General features: G+C 40.0%; 1 protein-coding gene across 1 annotated transcript in view; it reads right to left on the bottom strand.

The window, feature by feature from the left end:
* The window catches only part of LOC109033968 (peroxidasin homolog), a 97,949-nt gene extending 77,305 nt beyond the window's left edge, over positions 1 to 20,644 (bottom strand). The window contains exons 1-2 of the mRNA XM_019046855.2: positions 20,073 to 20,644; positions 19,085 to 19,214 (exon numbers count right to left, since the gene is read on the bottom strand). Of these exons, the coding sequence (XP_018902400.2) occupies positions 19,085 to 19,110 (26 nt within the window). The 5' untranslated portion in view covers positions 19,111 to 19,214; positions 20,073 to 20,644. The remainder of the gene's footprint in view (positions 1 to 19,084; positions 19,215 to 20,072) is intronic.
* Between the last annotated feature and the right edge of the window lie 610 nt (positions 20,645 to 21,254).

Genomic DNA, 21,254 nt, shown 5'->3' on the forward strand with positions numbered 1-21,254 from the left:
CCGACCCATGCAGCGTCCTACCTCAGCCTCCTCAGTTGCAGCGAAGCGAGTTCTTTTTCCTGCACCCGGCACCCGGGAGCTAGGTGCCAGCGACCGACTGCGCCTTGGTCCCGCCTTGGTGTCGGTGTCAACGTTCTCGAACGCTCTGCTCCGCTACTCCACATTCGCATGGCGGCGCAGAGCAAAGCGTGACGTCATTTCACTTTCGATACTGACCTAACCGTAACACTGGGCCACACGACCACTGGCGCACGCACACACACGCATCGACGACAAGTCTGGCCGGCCACTCGCCAGTGACCCGGGAGAAAGTCGGTTGAGGATTTCTGCAGCTCAGACTCCGCTAGGAGGTGGCTTGTGAGTGTGCAGACGGGGTGATGATAGGAGGAAAAGAAGGTGTTGAGTCAGATCCAGGAGCAGGTTAGGTCAGGGAGGCCGCCTGTGCAGATCCTTGAGGGCCACAGTCATAACCCATACTGCCGTACTAAGAAAAAACGCCGTATGAACCTTCAGGCGTTGCCAAATATCCGTTGATAAAACACGAATTTTCTGGCAACCATATGGATGTATTTCTTCCAATTTTTCATATTATTTTGTTCGCAATATCACCTAAAGTTCCTGAAAATTTCAAGGAAAAATATCCATAACTTGCCTCTAAAATGAACATTTTATCGAAGACAATTTGGCAACTCGTGAATGTTCATACGGCGTTCTTCCTTAGCACGGCAGCATAATACTCATGTATTGGAGGCTAAAGTGCCAAACCAAGTACTTCCATTGCGGCGTTTCAAAATTTTCGCTTCTTATATTATCTTTTCGTGGAGAGACAAGCTGCTATGTTTACCGATTACTCTGCTAGAAAAGTACGGAATGATTTGTAGAGACTATGTTTCAAGGAAACAATAAACTATGATAGGAAGTCTGCAACATGGTCCCGTACTTTGACCATCTATATTTGAAGCTTTGAGAACAACTGTGTTGCCTAAAACTATATTGCATTCACGGCCATTTGTTCCTATTTATTCTGTTAAGTTGATCGAGTCATTGAAAGAAGGTTGTAACCGCCAAAGGCAGGGTGCATAATGATAACACCTGTCGAGTTGTAAGGACGACGACGCAAGAGACTTAAACGCACGGGTAGAAAAAAGAACGCCGGTGATGCTTGGCGTTTTTGGACGTTCATACTGCCAACCTCCATTCGAAGAGAACGAAATCCTCTCCGGTTTACGTTGACCATATCACATTTGGTCATAGTGCTGGCAGCTATAACGATCACATCCAAAATTCTCGACCAACCTCCTGAGATCAAGACGTTGGAAAAAGTTCATGAAACAATTGAGTTTAGTTTTGACTTCAGCAGAGCGTTTTTCTCTTTTGGGTAGCAACCCTGCCAACCTGGTCAAAAAAGTATACTCAAACCACTCGTAGGATTTCGCCTGTTTTGTTCGCGGAGACATAGCCATTTCGAGGATAGAGTCTTTCATCGATCACTTTGCTCAATTTGTTCATGGACACTGAAAAAAAATTCTCGGCGTTTTTACCAAGGTCCGTTGGTACCTTTACCATCTCACTTTTTTTACCAATTATTGGTAATTTTACCGAGACAGACTGGTAAGCTTACCTTAAAACCGATATTCTTACTGTTTTTCTCAGGTAAGAATACCACTTTTATTGGTAATCAATTCCCGGTAACTTTGCCATTTTATCTCGGTAATTCCACCACAGTCGATAAAAAATATTGGCGTTTTCACCGGGGTCCAGTAAAATTACCGAGAAAGTCAATAATTTTACCGAAATTTCTCGGTAAAATTACCAATTCCATAAATGGTAATTTTACCAAGAAAAAACTGAGATCAAATAGAACCCTGAATTCTTGGTAATTTTACCCTTTTCTTAGTAAATACACCGAGATTTTTTTTCAGTGGAGAATCTCTGAAAAATATAGCTTCTGAGCAAGACATTTCTTGACCAAATCCGACATCGCTGCGCCCGACGCACTCACTTTTACAACCGAGAGTGAACCGTGAAACGCAGGCTAGCCGTGTATCTTATACGGAACCCGATCCACTCTGATTCACAACATCTTTGCTCCGTAAGTATCCGGCCACGGGGAGAGGGTAATCGACAAGAAATTACGGACGCGGCGAACGGATAAAGATGCCATCGCCCATTGGACCACCTCTCTCGGAGATGGGAACCGCAAATACCGAACCAATACGAGAAAACCTACTTTGTCAATTTGCTCATGATCCTTGAGCTGCTAACAAATTACTGTATTCCAGGGCTCATCAGATATTGACATGTTTGATGTAACATCGACTGGTTCGCTCGATCGTCGCCCGCAACCGCAAACCGCGGACTCGCCGCGAGCGGTTTCTCCGTAATAGCTTCTTAACCTCTCGCGAATGTGATATTTGCACCTTCCGAAATAATCTTTGGGTTGTTTCGTCGTGATGACCTATTCGGTGGAGGCGAGGGAAAAAATGAGGAAGACGGTGATTTTTTTAATTTTGGAGGTAAGTGGATTTAGGATAATGATTGAGTTACGTAGATACTGTTCGGAATCCCATAGATTAGGCAAAAATAATGAGATTCCTCCGAAATCCGAATTGTTTCGCCGATTTTTAATCAAATTTCACCTTTCGTGGAAGGTCCTTAACCGCGTTAGCACCTGCTGAGGTTCCGTCATTTTATTTATAGACTAGAGGGCTATGCTCCCTGACCGCTTTGCGGTCCTACCCCCCAAAGAGCTTCGCGCATCAGGCGTTACGAGTTGTTTGTATGGTTTTAGAGTATAGATAAAAATTCGATCAGTTTTTAATGTAAGAACGCAAAATTTTAATCAAGCAACAAACAAACAGTACCCTTGAATTTCCTTTTTTTGGGGTGCTTCCTGTACTTTATTGAAGAGGAGAAAGTGAAAAAGTGAAGAGGGAGTTGCACTCTCTTGCATTACTGCAATTGTCGGTTCCTCTACTTGCTAACAGTAATACTTCTTATTAGCACAATTCTTGTTCATTAAAAATCTCAAAATTTATGAGGATTGCAAGGGAGGAATTAATTGAGGCGAACAGATCTCCTTATTTTCTTGTTTGATGTCAAAACAAAATCGGTAATGTACTTTTCAATGGTTGTAATGCATATTGCATTTCCGGCTTTAGCCATGAAATTTGTAAAAACATGCAAATGCAAAATGGTCTAAAATTAAGCAAGAGCAATCAAGTCGCTTCATTTGGGGGGAGTGAGTTGGAGGTAGTTTTGAGGGTACTAAAATATTTTCTCCTGTCAAAAAAGGGGGATTTATTTCAAATGTGAAAATAAGGGTAGAATTTCGCCTCCAAAATTTAATCTTGAGGAAACACAAAACTTCTCTGTTCAATTTTAATGTGATTTGATTCTTTCCAGCTAAACTTGGATTGCATTTTGCGAAAAGGAACCAAGAGCATTCCAATGTTGCTAAAATTGTGCAACTTGAATTCTTTGCAAGAAATTACAGATATCATGAAGAAAATTAAATTTACAAATGTAATTTTCGTCTAAAAGTCATAGTTTATTTGGAGTAAAGATAAAACTTGTTTGGATGATCAGTTTCTACTTGCAAGGGGAAAAATGTTGCACAATCTTTTGTGGTTCCTTTTTGCAAAATGCAATCCATTTGGTCCATACAAGAACGCTTCACAGTGAAAGAAATTTCCTTACTGATGACGTAAATGACGTAAAAAATGACGTAAATCTGCGAGACATGGGGAAAAAGTCTTGTGCGACGAACGGAGCAGAGTGCATTAAAAACGGGTGCATATTGAGTGACATCTCCTGCATGAACAATTGACAGATTAAGTAACTTCCGTGTGACTGCTGCACCGGATCTCGTCCCCCGAGATTCAAGTATCGAGTGGTGGACGTCACGTACCACACGCCACAAGTGTTACGCCAGGTTGGCAACCGAACAAAAATTAGAGCTCAACTTTGAGGTATTTAAGTAAAATGTGATACCGTGTTTCCTTTTCTTTGTTCCTCCTCTCTGTTCATGTTTTTTGTGAGGGAAAAAAAACACATTGGATCTAGAGTCCAGACTCTTGAAAATATTGACAAGAAAAAATACTCTTGATTCAATCGGATTTTTGCTTGAATCAAAACGAATTCCGCTTAAATTAAGAGGCTTGCGCGGTTCTTGATTTAAGCCAGATTCTGATTGAATCAAGAGTACTTTTTCTTGTCGATGTTTTTAAGAGTCTCGACTCTAGATCCAATGTGGGTTTTTTTTCCAGTGATGAGTTTCCAAACAAAGAGGCAATCCTGTTAATGTATTCGCTACCCATCGTTGCATGAAGGGTTTGACTTGATATAGAGGTGGGCTTTCGGGACAATGTGGGATATCCCCTCCATTACGGCCTCAACTTTAAGAGCTTCTATTGCGGGTTTTGGGGTTTGCCTTAGAGAAGACCAGTGGACCATCCTGTTTCGCGCCCAATTTTACACTGGGTTTTAGGACATTTTGTCAGCGCACCTGTTTTTCCCAATAATTTACGTCCACACGTTTTTTCGGCGGGGGAGTTTTGGCCCACGTACCAACTATTATTGAGACTCAAAATAAAGTATTCTTGACGGCATACTCAGGAATTTTTCTGCCTAAATCGAGTCACTTATTTCTCTAATCTAATTTGAAAGTTATGCTAAACTTTATTAAACACAGATGCTAGGATTTGGTGAGTTTTAGGACTACCCCTCTCTTTTTGTGCCGTAGCATCTTGATTTATTTTGCGGAGAACGCTGCGTATTCTTAAAAGATGCCCGTCATTCTTAATATGTTGGGGCGCCTTAAATTTCGAATGATACCAAGAAACACCTCTGTTGTGAAATAGTTGCTTGAGGTGCCATGCCGCGGCACGGCGAGCGGGCGGCCAGAGCGAAACATGCATTGGCGCCTACAAACCTAAGTAGATACTTCGAACATTGCGCAATGCGTGAAGTACCCCTTTAGGTTTGTAGGCGCCAGTGAGCCTCTCGGGCTGGCTGCACGCCGCTCCGCTCTGTTTGGCTCTAATATTTTAACTTGCAGAGTCAGCGTTTTTCAACTCATGATTTTGGAATGCTTGCAAGCTCTGCATGGACTATTCTCATTTAAATTGATGAAAAAATATATGTATTAAAGGAAAATATATAGAGATTAAATATAAAAATAAAAATTGCGTTGTTTTTTCCCTTCTATGATTCATTTTTGTACAGTTCCTTTCAACACACGACTCATTGAGATTAATATCGATGCCATCGCTGGAAAATGTTTTACAAATGTTTGCTACGTTTACTAAGATGATCGCAAGAAGAAAGAAACATTTCATTTAAAACATGAGTCACCATAACAACACTTACTTCTCTTTCAATTTTCTCATTTCGATATTGTCGATATAATTTTAAAATCGGACTTAAATATGATGCTCGAACCAAGTCACTGTCGCTCATTTTACTCATGGATGTAAACTATACTGGATAAAACAGGTGCGTGGACCAAAAATTGTCGACGGAATGTCCTGAAACCAAAGACTGGCAGTGAAATTATGTGCGTTAGAAGTTGGTTAGAAGGGTGGCTGTCTTTTGGGCCCTAAGCCCTCCATGAAGCGATCCGTCCATACTCTCGCTATATAGGTACTCTAAGCTAATCCACCTACACACTCCTAGAGTACCTGTATAGGGAGAGTATGGACAGATCGGTTCATGGAGGGCTTAGGGCCCAAAAGTGCAGCCACCCTTCTGAGCAACTTCTAACACACAAAATTTCACTGCCAGCCTACAGATTTCAATTCTAACCAAGATGGCTAAGAATGTACATAAATGAGCTTTCTTTCGCAAAAATAAGTAAATTCATGCAAAAAGTAAGCCAAATACATGCTTTCTAAACAACGGTTCGTAACAATTTGATTTGTAAATCGCTCTGGACATTCGAAATTCATAGGTTGGCTGCCCTTTTGGACCCTAACTTTATTCGCGGAGGCATCGGTGAAGGCCTGATGGACTTTCGGAGTTTCAGATCTGTCCATACTCTCCGTATACAGGTACTCTAAACACTCCAGATGGAGTTCTTTCGTGTAAACGCGTCCGAATCAACTTTGAAAGTTGCGGAAGGCGAAGGGAAGCCGGTAGAGCGCATTTCGATCGGTAAAACGATCGCGTCGGAGCCTTTCCGCCGAAACGGACGCGGGGCGGCTGGCTCCTCTTCCAGGAAGGCCAAAAGCTCTTACGAAATTCGTGCGGTAATCCAATCAAACGCGAGCGGCGGCCGCCAAAACGCCGTGACATCAGGGCTTGGCCGCCTCCCAAAAGCTTGTGAAAGCGAATTCGACTCAAACGTCCGGCGCGCGTCAAATTCGCCGCCGCCGCCGCCGCCGCGTAACCAACGCTGTTTTTCGACGGTGGCGATCGAAACCGATAGCCATTTGTCGGCGATTAGCTCAGAGCGCCCCGCGCGGCGATACGCGGGTCGTTAATCAACCACGTTGCCGCGCTGCACTGGAAAAAAACACATTGGATCTAGAGTCCAGACTCTTGAAAACATCGACAAGAAAAAATACTCTTGATTCAATCAGATTTAAGCTTAAATCAAAAGGAAATCCGCTCAAATTAAGAGGCTTGATTCAAGCTTAAATCTGATTGAATCAAGAGTATTTTTTCTTGTCGGTGTTTTTAAGAGTCTGGACCACAGATCCAATGTGGTTTTTTTTTTCCAGTGCGTGCGAGGGAGAAACGCCGTATGTGCCTCCATACGTTGTCATATCTTCTTCAATAAAGAATCAATTTACTGTGAAAATACTGAATATTCTTCCTCGAATATTTCAAACGAATTTTTTTTTGCAATGGAGATGTTGCATGTGTGAGGAATTTGCGATTTGACCATTGATTCTTATGTAAAAGTTCGCGAAAAACACGATGGTGCCATTGGTTTTCTCTGAAATCAACTCCCAAGCTCAAAAAAGCTATCAAGTTGAGGCCAAAATGGAGGGGGTATCCCACGCTATCCGGAGAGTCCATCTCTGCATCAAGACAAACTCTCCATGGAAAGATAGGGAGCAAATACATTAGCAGGGTTGCCATTTTTTTAGTTTTAGATTCCCCAAATAGAGTGGCAGCCCTGTCAATGTATGTGCTCCCTATCCTCGCATGAAGAGTTTGTCTTGATGTAGAGATAGACTCTCCGGATAGCGTGGGATATCCCCTCTACTTTGGCCTCAACTTGAGAGCTTTTTTTTAGCTTGGGAGTTGATTTCAGAGAAAACCAGTGGCACCATCGTGTTTCTTGCAAACTTTTACAAAAGAATCAACAGTCAAATCGCAAATTCCTCACACATGCAACATCTTCATTTAATCTAAAAGATCTGAAAATGTCAAGAAAAAATATTCATAACCTCCCTCAAAAATGAACATTTTGTGGGTGGGAATTTGGCAACTCTCGAATGTTCGTGTGGCGTTCTTCCGTAGCACGGCCGCATTGCCTTTGGCTGTAGATTAATGTGGAGTATCTGCACAATTTGGCATCTTAATGAGGACTCTTCCGCGACTGCTGTGCCCTGTGGTCCGCGTTACGAAATTATTGGCATCATTGGATAACTTTGAGTGGTTTTGACTAATGGTTGGATATGCCAATAAGATTTTTCTAGACTTTTAAGGACGTTTTTGTATGCAGGGATCCCGGCGCGGCGTATATAGAATAAACTTTGATTCAAATTCTTCCGCTTCTCCACTGTGCAACAGGGAAGAGGGAAATAATATTGCAGGGGAATAATATTTATCTCACAACATTACGACAAGGTTGTGGCAAAATCACATGTTCGTGTTATGCTATGGAACTATGTAAAAATGAATTAAATCAAAAAGAACTATATGTGCATGGGTGTTGGTACAGCATAGTTCTTTTCGGCATAAATACGGCCACTTCGGAGACAAAAATGGATTTACAAGGGAGATATTGATGCAATATTGCTGAACGATATTGACCAAAACTAGTAATGCAAGAGATTGAAACACACTATGGAAATTAACATTTATGCCGAAAAAAACAACAACACTCTCCTCATTTTGCACCTCCTTCCTCCATTTTGTCCTTTCTCCTCTCTCGCATTCATCTCCCTCTCTCTCTTTCTAAGTTCAGATACCTACTCCAAGTATTAATATTCCCAATCATACTGGTATCTAAAAGTTATTTTCTGAGTAATTCAAAGAGTCCTTCTCAGAATAAAGGACTTCGAAATACGATTGGGAAGTTCGAATAGTGTTCCCTCTCTCTCACACCGTATTAAACCATTGCCTATTCCATCAGTCACGACAAAACTTTAAACATTCTCGAACTTTTGTGGAGCGCACTAAGAAACCTTTAGAGTGAAACTGCTGGTTATTGTGAAAATTCACAGTTAACGCATAGAAAGCGTGAAAGTTTGAACATCCGTTGCCATATTTTCCCTCTAATTTGATCGGCATTGTCATTCGGTCAAACGAGAGGAGAGATGCTGTATGAGCTCCACTTGGCAGCAGTTTCACCTCTAACTAATTAACTTTGGCACCAACAGTCGCTCGAGCTGATTGTAAGTTTGTCCTGCCATAAACATTGTCAGCTTTGAGGCCAAATCTGGCAGAAATGAAGCTAATTTCATCTCATCGTTGGTTGGGTATATTTATCTGGTAGTGATAACAAAAATGGAGCTATTAGCCGATTTTACAAATAAATGCAATGATTGCGACTCGGGTCATTCTTTAATAAAATAAAACAGTGCGCAAGAGGATGTTAATAAATTTACAATTTTACCTTAACATGGTGGACAAGCAAACGTTTCGACGAACACTTTGGTCTTCATCACACACTTTAGTCTTGCACGTTGTTTCATTTTATTAAAGCATGACCTGAGTCGCAATCATTGCATTTATTTGTAAAACGGCTCATAGCTCAACTTCTGTTTTCACATTATGAGTAGCCGAAAACCGAAAAATCTTTTTATCTGGCCTAGTATCGCTTTCACACATGGTAATGTGGTTTCATCAACAATTTTTTAAGTCTAATTTTATTATCTCATGAACGAAGAGCACACGGGGATATGAATGATAGTAGTGGTTATTACACTGTCTTGCTATAGAATTCCTTTGTGAACTCTAGTAGTTAGTACCAGATTCGTAGTGCTCTGTTAAACGTATTTCTAGTAGATCTACTAGACTTATGCCCAACGAAAACAGAACATTTTTATGATTTTTTATCAATTCAGCTGAAAACGCAGCTTTTATTCTTTAAATTTCAAGACGATCTTCATCATAGTTTTTTTATTCATATACAAAACAGTGCAAAATAAGTTGAGGCCGACCATGTTCAAGTAAACGGCTAATCGCGCCCTAGAACTTATAGAAGAGTGTAATTATGTGAGCGAATCTTTCAGGGGAAATCTGCGCTACTAAAAGGGGCACCCGCAGGCCTGCATCACTCGATGTCCATGATCCACTGATCCAGTGAGCAGTTCAGATTTAATCAGTCATCGCCTTTTCCCCCCGACTTTTTCCTGTTGTTAAACTAATCGCGCGTACCATCTACCATTTTCATGGTCAAAAACAACTGTGACTTGCAAATTCTATTTTTTGCGGCGGTACAAAACGCTTTGGGACTGGGAACTTTGCGGTCACTTTGCAGGAAATAATACTCTAAGCCTATGAGCTATCGCTTCCGCTAAAATTTGATTTTTAGATACGATTTAGGAAGAAGAAGATTGTTTCAGACTGCGTCAAATATACGATCAAATAACGAAAATGAAATTGAAATCAGTATACTCATGCGATACTATACCGTACAAATATATTATGGATGATCAGACTCGCCACAAAGAAACAACTTTTCTTGACAGTTGCTGGTTGAAACGAGGAGCTTTGTTGCGTCAAGCACGGAGTTTAATTTGCCATGTACTACGGAAAAATAGAATGGTCGTCAAAACCAGTCACCAGCCGGTAGTTGTGTTCTCTACCGCGGTAGTTATCACAACTACCGCAGGGTAGCTGGCGCACCTTTAACCAGCCGTTGATTGTGACGGCTATCTTATTTTCTCCGTGTAATAATTAAGCTTTGAAAACGGAACTACCCTTGTCACACTGAGCTTTTACTTAATTATGACAACCAGAAATATTTGATGAATACATATAATTTTGGTTTTCTATGGTTTTTGTATGTTTTATAAAAAAGTGATAAAAATCGCGAACTCACTTGCGTTGTGTTAATTTAGTTGGGACACGTTTCGGGGTCAACATGGCCCCATCATCAGCCGGTAGCGAACTTAATTAACATAGCGCAAGTGAGTTCACGATTTTTATCACTTTTTTATAAAATTGTCTTGTGACTGTCCCCTTCAAAATTTTCTTTTTGTATGTTTTTTTGTTTACTTTTTTGTAACTAAAATCATGTTATTCAGCGTAAGCCATCGTATTCTTTAACAAACAGGCACTTTGCTCAGCGCAACCTAAAACCGCCAGAAAAGCTGATATTTTCATGATGATGTACCTGATACTTCTCAGTGTCTGGGTATCAAACTTTTAAGACTATATTATATGCAATATTCTTATCTTTCCTTTCAGGGGCGATCAGACAATCTGCAACAAAGGTCGCTTAAGGAGAGATTGCTTGCGACCTTGAACTGTTCCAATCCCGGTGTTAACCGGACAAGTTTGAGTGAAAGCAGCAAGGTGGATCTGCGCGAGAATAATTTGAAGTAAATTGAATAAGTTAATCGCAATCTCAGAGTGCAGAATGCAATTTATATTCGGATTCACTTGGGACTCACGAGATTTGCGCTCTTTCTCAGGGCAAACAGCATTGCCAAATCTTCGAATAAATGCGATTGCACGGGCTTCTACGTGAAGAAATTCGGAATTTAAAGATATATTGGCAACAGAGTGAAGGGTCAGCGGGATCACGGCTCGAAGGGCATAGATAGCGAGTGTCGTTGCTTGAAGGGTCATTACCTATTGAATCAAACGGACATTAGACATTAACACAACGTTTAACGTACCTGCACTACAAGTTCCGATGAAATTTTTATTTAGTGAATCAGAATGAGGAGGATGTGTGAATCGACTCCTCCGTTCAATGACTCAACCACACAATTGATCAACTTAGCAGGATGTTGAAATTTTCCCGGCTCTAAAACCGGACTTTCTTGCCGAAAAATCCTCTTAAAAAGAGACCCACACGCTTTTTCCCCAATATCACCGGGATTCCCAGTGTTTAATTCACCTGTGGGGAGGCGTGAATGATGGATTATCGATATTTTCCCGTTTGAACAAATGGTATAGCATCGATTATCAATGTGTTCGTCACGAAGACCCTGTTTATCGATCCTTTTCCATAGGTTTAAAAGGCTATATCCCCCAGCTTAGGACCCAGAGGGCTATCGATAAATCGCCAAGCACGCCACGCCACCGTAATTCACGTCTCATATACAGTTCGTTTAAATCATGAAGTCTCTAATCCACGTCGGATGAAATAAATTGTTTGCAAGTTTCCGAAGATGAGCGTCTGCGAACTTCGATGGCCAGCGTTTGTCATGCATATCATTAAAACTGCAAAGTCGCCATAAATACAATAGATATCAAGAGGTTTAAAACCTCAGAATTTCCTTAAAAAGAGCTTGGAATCAAATTTTTGTATTAAAAAAAAGGGGGAAAAAATCACTAGTGGTCACGTACTCAAAAATTAAAGAATTTCTGTGTTTGAACTATGTTTCATAAATAAACTACCCTTCCCTTCAGTCAGACTCAGGGTAGTTTATGAATCATAGTCAGGCTGACTCACTTTTACTGGGTCTGGATAGTTCCGAATTGCAAAACGTAGCCCAATTATGTGCACAGAAGCTATTTTCATTTTTATTTATTTCCTTATTGTTATTTACAGCCTAAATTCGTCCAACTGCGGGCGAAAAACCTAACCTAGCATCACCTCAAACCTAGCGCGAGCTGCGTAGGAACCAGTTCCTCATGTGCGCTGTGGTGTGGCGTGGAAGCTGGACCCGGCACGAGGAAAAGAAAGCGTTGCGTGCGCGCAGGCGCAGAGCGAGATCGCGCACTCAGGATGCGGGATGCAGTCGTCGCGCGGAATGCCGCACGCCGGCCCGGCGCGGCGCTCCGCGTCGCGACGCCAAGGCAGCGTGGGTCATTATGTATTCCCTGCTCCTTTTTCAACGGCGGCACCGCGCTTTGCGCTACCTGTACTCAATAACAGTGTTCAAGCACTTGTCTTATACGGCTGAGTACCTGTCTACGTGTGCTCGCCGTAAAACACACTTTCGAGGGCTTCTTTCGGCCTGCCACCGCACTGCTTGGTTCCGCCACCAGCGGGCTGATTGTTATAATTGGTAGACAAAGCGATAGACATGGAGAAGAAGAAGGATATGGATGGTTCTATTGGTGGAGGCGGGTGGTTGCAATGGACAAAGAAGTTAGTCTATAACCATCTGCTTCAACCCATAGAATCGCTCCTGTAGGCTGATTGTTGACATTGATAGACAAAGGAGACAAAAGAGATATGGAGGGATCCTTTCGGTGGAATTGGGTGTTTGCATTGGACACTGTAGGTAGGTAATAGACGAACTAACGGCAGCCCACGAGAGACCCTATAGCTAGTCCATCATTTTCTCCTTCAATCTATAGGCCACCCATTTCAACCAATCAGATCGCTCGCCATATTCCCTATCTCTTCTTTGTCTATAGCTCTGTCTATTAATGTCAATAATCGGCCCTCAGACTTCTTTGACTTTGAAATGACAGCTTTTGAATAGAAGGTTGAAATATTGATGGCTAAACCACTTATCCCCTTTGCGGTGTTTCAATATTTCCTCTCCCGTTCTATTTTTTTGAAGAGGAGCAACCCAACTTAACAGCTTCAACTCTGTACAGAATATTCTGTAAAGAGAAGAAACATCAAGAAAGTTTTCAAGAAATTAAGTTAAGCAGTTTTCCGAAGAGAGATTAAAATATGACTGAAATTCATAGATAATTAAGTTCCATCCGAAACCTAAACGTATGGGTTCAATGCGGACAGTCGGGATGTCATACAACGAGAAGAGTTTATTTTTTAATACAAAATTGGCATTCAAAATTAAAATATTTCTTCAATTTCATGTAATTTTTCGGTTAATATACTGAAGTTATAACGATTCAATTTCATTTTGGGAACTTTGAATAGCTCATCCTCTTTTTCCTTTTCATCTCGACCTTTTCTTCATCTTACTTCACTTCTAAAACGGAACTTTTCCCGCATTTATCAGTTTTATTGATTAAGAAATACATCAAATCGGACATTTGAAAAAAGATGAGATATGTAGGATTCAACTTAATGTAAACATCTTCTGCGCCACGTTTAAATATTCTGAGGAGGAGAACGGAAATTTTCCTCGTCATTAATTTTAATTTCGCGCACAGCCTGTCGACAAGTCTTTGTTACCTACAATGCAAAAAGTTCGCCTTTTCACTACCTCACACGATGAAAATTTCAAACATAAAGATGGAGAGTCAGCTATCCATTACAACCTACACCATGTCTCAATGATGAATTATCATTCGCTTAGTGAAAGATTATAATAGTTGGAAAATATAAGCGTGCCTTGAAGAAGATCCGTAGATCCATGTATTCAAGATTTACAAAATGCTAGCAAGAATTTCCTGAGATGATGTTGAGTGTTGCGAAGTGTATGTTTTTATTTTTTGTAAGTTGTCATTATTTCACTGTGTCTGAAAAATTCTAATGCAAAACTTACTTTTTTGAGATATTAAGTAAAATTATTTAAGTTTCCTGATCGTTTTCTTCTAATTTTGAGAAATGTCGGCAGCCGGCTGAAGGATGATTTTATCATTGAATATGATCGCTCACTTGCAGAAAAGTTGATGTTGATAACGAATTCTAAGAAAGCGACGATAATTCATAAAGTTACAAAAGAGCTGCAATTTTTAAGCTTTAAACTTTTGCTAAATAGTACCATGTGGTTTTTTTTTTTTTTTTTTTTTTTTTTTTTTTTTTTTTTTTTAAATGAAAGAGAGAGGAAAATATGACCCGAAGAATAAACTGGTCGCACTTGCGAAATTAAGGGAAGTAGACCAATATCCCCGAAAATACTTTAAGGCGGCAAAGAAGCTTGAAATACCCTGGAAAAATCTGGCAAATTTGCAAACTGGTCGCCTACACATAAATAAGAATAAAGTGATTAAGTGTACAGCTATTCTTTGGATCAGAATCAACAAACTGGATGAATCAGCTCCTACTGCCGCTCTTTTGACTGTCTAGAATACCAAATTAAGGTCATGAACTTAAAATTATTGAAATGTTTCAGACGCGCTAGTGAGTCTAATATTAGCGAACGGCAGGACCACTTTTAGTGGTATGAGTCGATATGTATGGATCGGACTTTCCTCAAAATTAAACTGCGAAGAAATTAATCGTTGTGTTTTCAATATTTAACCGTCCACGAGTAATTGTTTTCCTTGTCGTGAAGAGTTTCCGTTTATCTAAAAAGATCTTAAAAACTTCATTTAAGGCTCGCTCTGCTTTGCTTGAGATTTTTTTCTCGTTTTGACGGACTAAATATTTATAACTTCCCGCTCAAAATAACTGATCTATCGTTTTTTGAGAGCTGAAAGGTGGAATATATACAAAGGCTCTTGAATCAACCTCAAAACATAATTCAATTTAGCATTCCATGGTCTGAAGTAGAGAAACATTAACCGATTTTAGGAGTGAAAACTCTCTACTGCTAATCATATTGTATGCATATAATGACATAGCCAGGTCTTTCTTCAAGATTCTGAATTTATTTGCTTTGATTTTTAAAAAGAAAAAAAAAGAAGATCGATTTCGTTGTCCTGACTAATGCATGAAAATGGTTATTAAATTTGAAAAGTTACGCTTATCTAGTAGTTTTATTAATTTTATAAATTAGTGGTACCTTTTTCAAAGTATAAAAGTCGGTTTCGGAGTAATTTAAGAGGTAATCACTTGGAGACTTTAACGAAAGGAGAGAAAAGTAAGAATGGCGAATACGTGTCAATCCGGCATATTAAAAAAATGGGACAAAATTAGGACGTTTCTTTGTTAAGTATCTCTGTTGCTTATCGGTAATTCTTCCGTAAATTTTACTGTTGCACGAGACAGATCTTTGAAGAATTCATCCACGCGCGTCGCAAATTCTTATGATATGATAATCCATTTCAGAAGTTTCTCAAGAGCCTCTCAACCGTGTTTGAGGATTGGTTTCTTCAATGACGCAATTTTTGCGTCAACCTGACGCGTAATCTTGAGTTGAGACATTGGAATACTTTTCTCGGAATCTCATATACTTATTCATTTCATACATGTTTATCAACGTGTTGCTTTGTGCGTGCATGGTTGCCGACTTTTCAACAAAAACTCGATTCTTAGCTTTCGGAAAATTAAACGCATCCACAGAATTCTTGATCCTCTCAAACCAAATATATTCATGGAGGAAACATTAATCCTATGAAAACTGCTCTGCAATGCCCTTAAAAACTTCGAAATTGGCTGAACTTATACAAACGGGGTTGAGGTCTGAGATATTTTCCAGAAAACCCTCACACTCCTAAAGTAGATATCTTATGCTTTCTATTCGAACAAAGAGGGATAAAACTAAATAAATAATATGGGAAATAATGTTACCAATTCTTCCCTCAGAGTATTAAAGAGTGCGATCGGCCATTAATTCTGGTTTTAATTTAAATCCGACTTTTTGAAGATCAAGTTTGAGTATTGGTATGGAGTATAGATGTATATACATTAAAATCTGCTGTTGACGGGATCTCATGGGACCGAGAAATGTTTCCGTTGACATCGGGTTTACGCTACGAACAATTTTTTTTACGTCGCAGGCAATTAGCAATCGCCGGCAATTTGCAAGCAGTTCACATGTTGTTTCAATAACTCGCAATAATACGCATCGACATAATATGATTTATTAGGGTTATGGTCTTCAAAAGCATCAGTTCGCCTTGGAGCGCCTTCATTTTTTGTGATACTCTAAGCTTTGTCACGAAGTGAGTTTAGTTGCCTGTCCGATCTCAACCCAAATAATGTCACGGAGTTCACTGCACGCTCTTCTGAGAGTGCTTATTTCTACTATGTTTTTACGGAGGGAAAAGTGTTTACTCACATTGAAGGCAACATAATCAGCACTCTAATCTTATTATTTTGTTTTTGAATGTTATGCTTTTCTATAACATGTAATTACCACTGGCTTGAAAATTGCCGACGATTGCTAATTGCCTGCGACATTTACATGCATTTATGTGCCACGGAACAAGAAAAAATTGCCGTTAAAATCGCTTTTCCGCTCTGAACAGTTTCCGTCATGAACAGATTTCACTGTACGTAGAGGAAAAAATATGATATATCGCTTATGACAGTAATAATTTAAAATGTGACAACGCTGTATACTGACGCCTGCAGGCGAATTATCGTCTATGCGTACGCCACTATCGTTTGTTGCATCGGTTTTTGAAACGCCAAGTAGTATTGCCCCCGTATTCATCTGCGAGCAAATTACAACCATACTCGACAGGCAAACGAGCGAAATTACCGAGATAAATGCGTCTGTGGGTCGCCTCAGGTAAGATCAAACCTGTCACGATCTGTTTTGAAAATTCCGGAGAAAAAAATAGAGAAGAAAAAATGAGAAATTTCAGATTGGTTTAAAAAATAATGTGTAGCTCATCATACTCGGGCCATGGTCGTATTTTTAGTGCTTTTCTGTCCACCGTGGATTTGGGCCAGTTCCAAAGGTATCGTAATTACTTCATAATGAGGAACCCGTATTGATGCACTTCGGAGGTGACTTCCAAGAAAATCTGGTACACTTTTAATACTATTAAACTACTAATATCCAGGCGTTGTATGATACTGTCCAATCAAATATTCAATGCTCACGACTGTGCACCAAAAAGAGGGCTCCCTATAATGTTTTGGGACATTAAAATCAATCGGTTCGGTTACATGTTCGATGAAATTCTAGGAAAAACTTATGCTGCTGAGAAGCTTTAATTTTTCTGAAATTGGTTCTGTTCGTTTTACCTTTATTGTTTGATTTAAGATTGAAAAAGCTTGAAGTTATTGAAGTTCTTGTCAGCATTGACATGTACAAGTACATGCTGTTTTTTAAAATCTCAAAATGAACGTGGAAAATATTATTTATGAATAAATCATTTGTTTTAAGTTAGTTTCAATCAGCTCCTAGTTGTTTAGTAAACAATTGCGTCATTGAAGAACCTAATCCTCAAAGTGGTTGAGAGGCCCTTGAAAAACTTACAAGATTGATGAACATTTCATAAAAATTTGCGACGCACTGACTGAATTCATCAAATAACTGCTCTTTGTAACAGTAATAATACGGAGGAAAAATCGGTAGGCAAAAGTGACACCTAACAAAGAAAAGTCCAATTTATTTTTCTATATTTTAAATGCCTGATCGACACTTACTCGCTTTTCTTACTTTCCTCTCCCTTCGTTTAAGTCTCCTACTAATGCCCTCTCACACCACCTCAAAACTGTATGCTGTGCCATGAAAAAGATACAATTGGGTTGGTTAGTTTTTTTCTGGACGGAGTCGTGGAATTGGTTCGATTTCTCGCAGAAATGTCAAAATTAAAACCGGATGAAACAACTCATAACACTCCGTTGTTTCGTTGCATTATACGAGAGTCATACGTAACAACCGTCTTGCACACGACAGCTTATTCATTTCTCTCTCCTCTGCTCCCCACACCTCAAGTTCTCTGAGATTTCCTGAAACAATACTCGCATTAGATATGACCTGGAGCTGTATCGATCAAGAAAATGAACTTTTAATGACACTTCGACTCGCAGGAAGTAAACATGACCGCTTTTCCGAGAGAAAGGACTGCGAGCTCCATCATGAGCGGAGACACTGCAGAGGCGATTTCGTAACACTTGCAGATAAATTACTACCTATCATACAGTTTGTTACAAGACCGCGCTAAGACATTGATGTCATACATCATCGTATAAGGAAGACTCGACACAATGTCTGTAAGATTGTGATCGACCGCAATTCAACCTAATGCACGGATACTTAGAGGATAGGAATTAGTGAAGGAAACGTTCCAGCGAAAGGGAATTACGATGACTCTACGGACGTTGTATGCACGTCTCGACACACATGTATCGATCATTTAAAACATATGTGACTGTTCTGAACAGCTCTTCCCCCTAAATAAAGATATCACCCGTTAGGTCAGGTGATAGGGTACAAATCAAAAAGAATTACTATAATATCGCGTGAGATAAATAATTCTGTAAGCGCAAAGAAATATCGTTGGATAAAAACGAAAATGAGTGACACTATTTACTCGAGCACCTAATTGAGATTCGTTTTTGACAGTTTTGCGATCCAATTTCAGTTGAATAAATACCTGAGAATCGGGTTTTTTGGGGGGTCTAAGTGTGGTTTTTTTTTACATTAGGTGAGAGGTAACGGTGGCTAAATTATGTACCACGGCATCAATGCGGCTTTCTAAAACAAAGGTCAATGCAAGAAATGGACAAACATTCAGAAGAGGTCTGTAATTTGAATTTTTTTTCTCATCATCTCTCAAGATATATAAATTCGTCCGATGCCTCCCCCCCTATGTTCCTTTATGACTTACCGTAAAGGTTATATACTGTAGATACTGTAGGCCTCTGAAAATCACACGGGAAAGTTTTTTTTTTTTTTTTTTTTTTGTAATAACCCTCGCGATAATGCAATGCAGAAACATTTATACCGATCAAAATTTTGAAATTGAAGTCTCAAGATAAAAATGCCACAATTGGGTGGAAAAGTAGAGTGACTTAAATTGCAGCAGTCAAATCTTTTCTCCTGTTCTTCCACAAAAATATCTTCAAGCTAATGAGAAAATGTCTCGAAATATTTGAAATTTTTACTTCAATAATACACCAGAGTATTAAATATGGTGAGATTGGATTTTGAACTTTCGTTGAATTGGTGTGCAATGAAAAAATGAAAACTGTATTAAGGAGCATACATTGACTGGAAATGAGGAAGTAAAATCTTACCTGATATGATTGCTTTGAGCCTTCATGGTGAGAAGCCTATGGTAATTTTGATTGTTGCAACTATTAACAGCTTAAACACTTCACTAAACTCCAGCTAACTTATCATTGTCGTAGTTATTTGTCTGTTCAACTGAAATCACGAAAATAAAAATTTGAATTCCCGCACGCGAAACTTTCTTCCCGCCAAATGCCTGTCGGATACGCTGAATGCAATTCCACCCGCTGATATTTTTTGTAATAGTTATTCAGTTTCATTGGACTTATGTAATTACTTAGGGTAGAAGTGGTTGTGCTCTCGATGTTTTAAAATTTACTGAACCCTTAATTTTTGGATATTCTAGAATGAAAATCAGGCACATTTTGGGGGGGTGGGGGGGAGCTAAAAACTAAAATTTCTGCTCAATTTATGCATGTTTGATGCTTTTAATCTTGCCTCTCTTTCAAAACCAAAGACATGCAATTTCTTCGATTTTGAACTCTCACAATTGAATTAGGAGCTTTGAATACAAAGAGAAAAAATTAGGCGCTTCTTTTCAAAATTTCAACAACAAACTGACTGGAATTTTGAGAAGGTAAATCACTTGAGAAGGCTCTAACTAGATAACCAGAGACTCAAAAAAAGTCAAACCGGTATACAGGAGATTAATTAAGACATTTTTCGGAGCCACGAAAAAAATTAAATTTTCCCAAAACTTCCTAGGAAATTTTTGAAAAATTCGAATCGCTTCTAATCGCCTCAGCTTTCAAGAACCACAATCAAAACACACAGTCCGTGAGCCAGATAGGTCAGAGGAGGAAGAACAATGCAGACTTAAAAATTCCAAAATTTTTCGAAAATGTCGAAAATTTTAAGAAATTGAATTATTCAGGCTTTCAAAAGCAGGAGTCATTCAAGCGAGCCGAACAGGCATTTGCACCGGGTCACTTGATTACCCCAAAACCCCAAACTCGATATATTTTAAAAAAAAATCCAAGTCGGAAACCGTACGAGATATCGAAGCACAGCGGAACGAACGAGAGCGAAGAGCGATCCCAGCGAGCGAGTGTCTGGTACTGGCGTCCGGATGGAAAAAGTTACAGTGATAAAACTCGACCGCACGCCAGCTCCCAGCTCAGGGTGGTCAGCGTTGTCGAGCAACCCTATAATCCACTTATTTTACCATCGGAGCGTGCCATGGTCGGCCGCCATTTGGCACTCGAATTGCCGGTTGAGTGTCCGTCTTACGACAGCGAGGCGCGTGGAGAGAATTGATTTCTCGGATGCAAGTTTGGCAACTGCGCCTCGCGGGTGCCCCCATGGGGAGGGGGCATATAACTTTCTCTTATCACTAGCATCTGGAGTGGCTACGGTGGCTCGTGCGGTTTAGGCGTATGTGCGTTTTGGTTTGTTTCCCCTGATGGGTAGGCTAAGGGATCGTATGATCTACGGTTGTGGGGCCTCTGCACATGCTTCTCCTCCAGGTTGTGGGGCCATTCTTCGTGATCCCACAACCAAAATCTTGAAACAAAAAGGCATTTATACGGCCACAAAACTTGTCGGATAGGTGAGGTCAGGTTAGGTAAGGTTAAATTAGGCTAGAAAAAGTTAGGCTATTTTGGCCAAAATATCCTTCTGTTAGGTTAGGTTAGGTTAGGTTAGGTTGGGTTAGGTTGCTTAGGTTAGGTTTATGTTTGGTTAGGTTTAGGTTACGTTAGGTTAGGTTGGGTTAGGTTGGTTAGGTTAGGTTAGGTTAAGGTTAGGTTAAGGTTAGGTTAAGGTTAGGTTAAGGTTAGGTTAGGCTAGGCTAGGTTAGGTTAAGTTAGGTCAGGTCAGGTTAGGTTAGGTTAGTTTAATAAGAACATACAAATCCGGTGGCCCCACAACTACTGTCATACACGACTATTTAGATGCGAGAGGACGGTATGAAGCGGTGTTTGTCATGATGTCATAAGGGATTGTCGAACGCATTTTGACTTCTTGAGTAGTTTATTGAATTTCTGAATGATTGGGTTTCAACGTGTGCCTAAGAATCTCGATTTAAGTATTCGCAGGTATATTAAATTCCGCAAAAAACAATGGGTCTGTTGAATGCAAGAAATTCAGCCAACTGAAGACGGTTCCTCAAAGGTAAATTGGCTCGAAAATCACGCTGGGTACATCAAAACGTCTGAAACCTACTCCTTAGCGCAT

The sequence above is a fragment of the Bemisia tabaci genome, chromosome 8 (genome assembly GCF_918797505.1).
Source record: "Bemisia tabaci chromosome 8, PGI_BMITA_v3".
NCBI lineage: Eukaryota > Metazoa > Arthropoda > Insecta > Hemiptera > Aleyrodidae > Bemisia > Bemisia tabaci.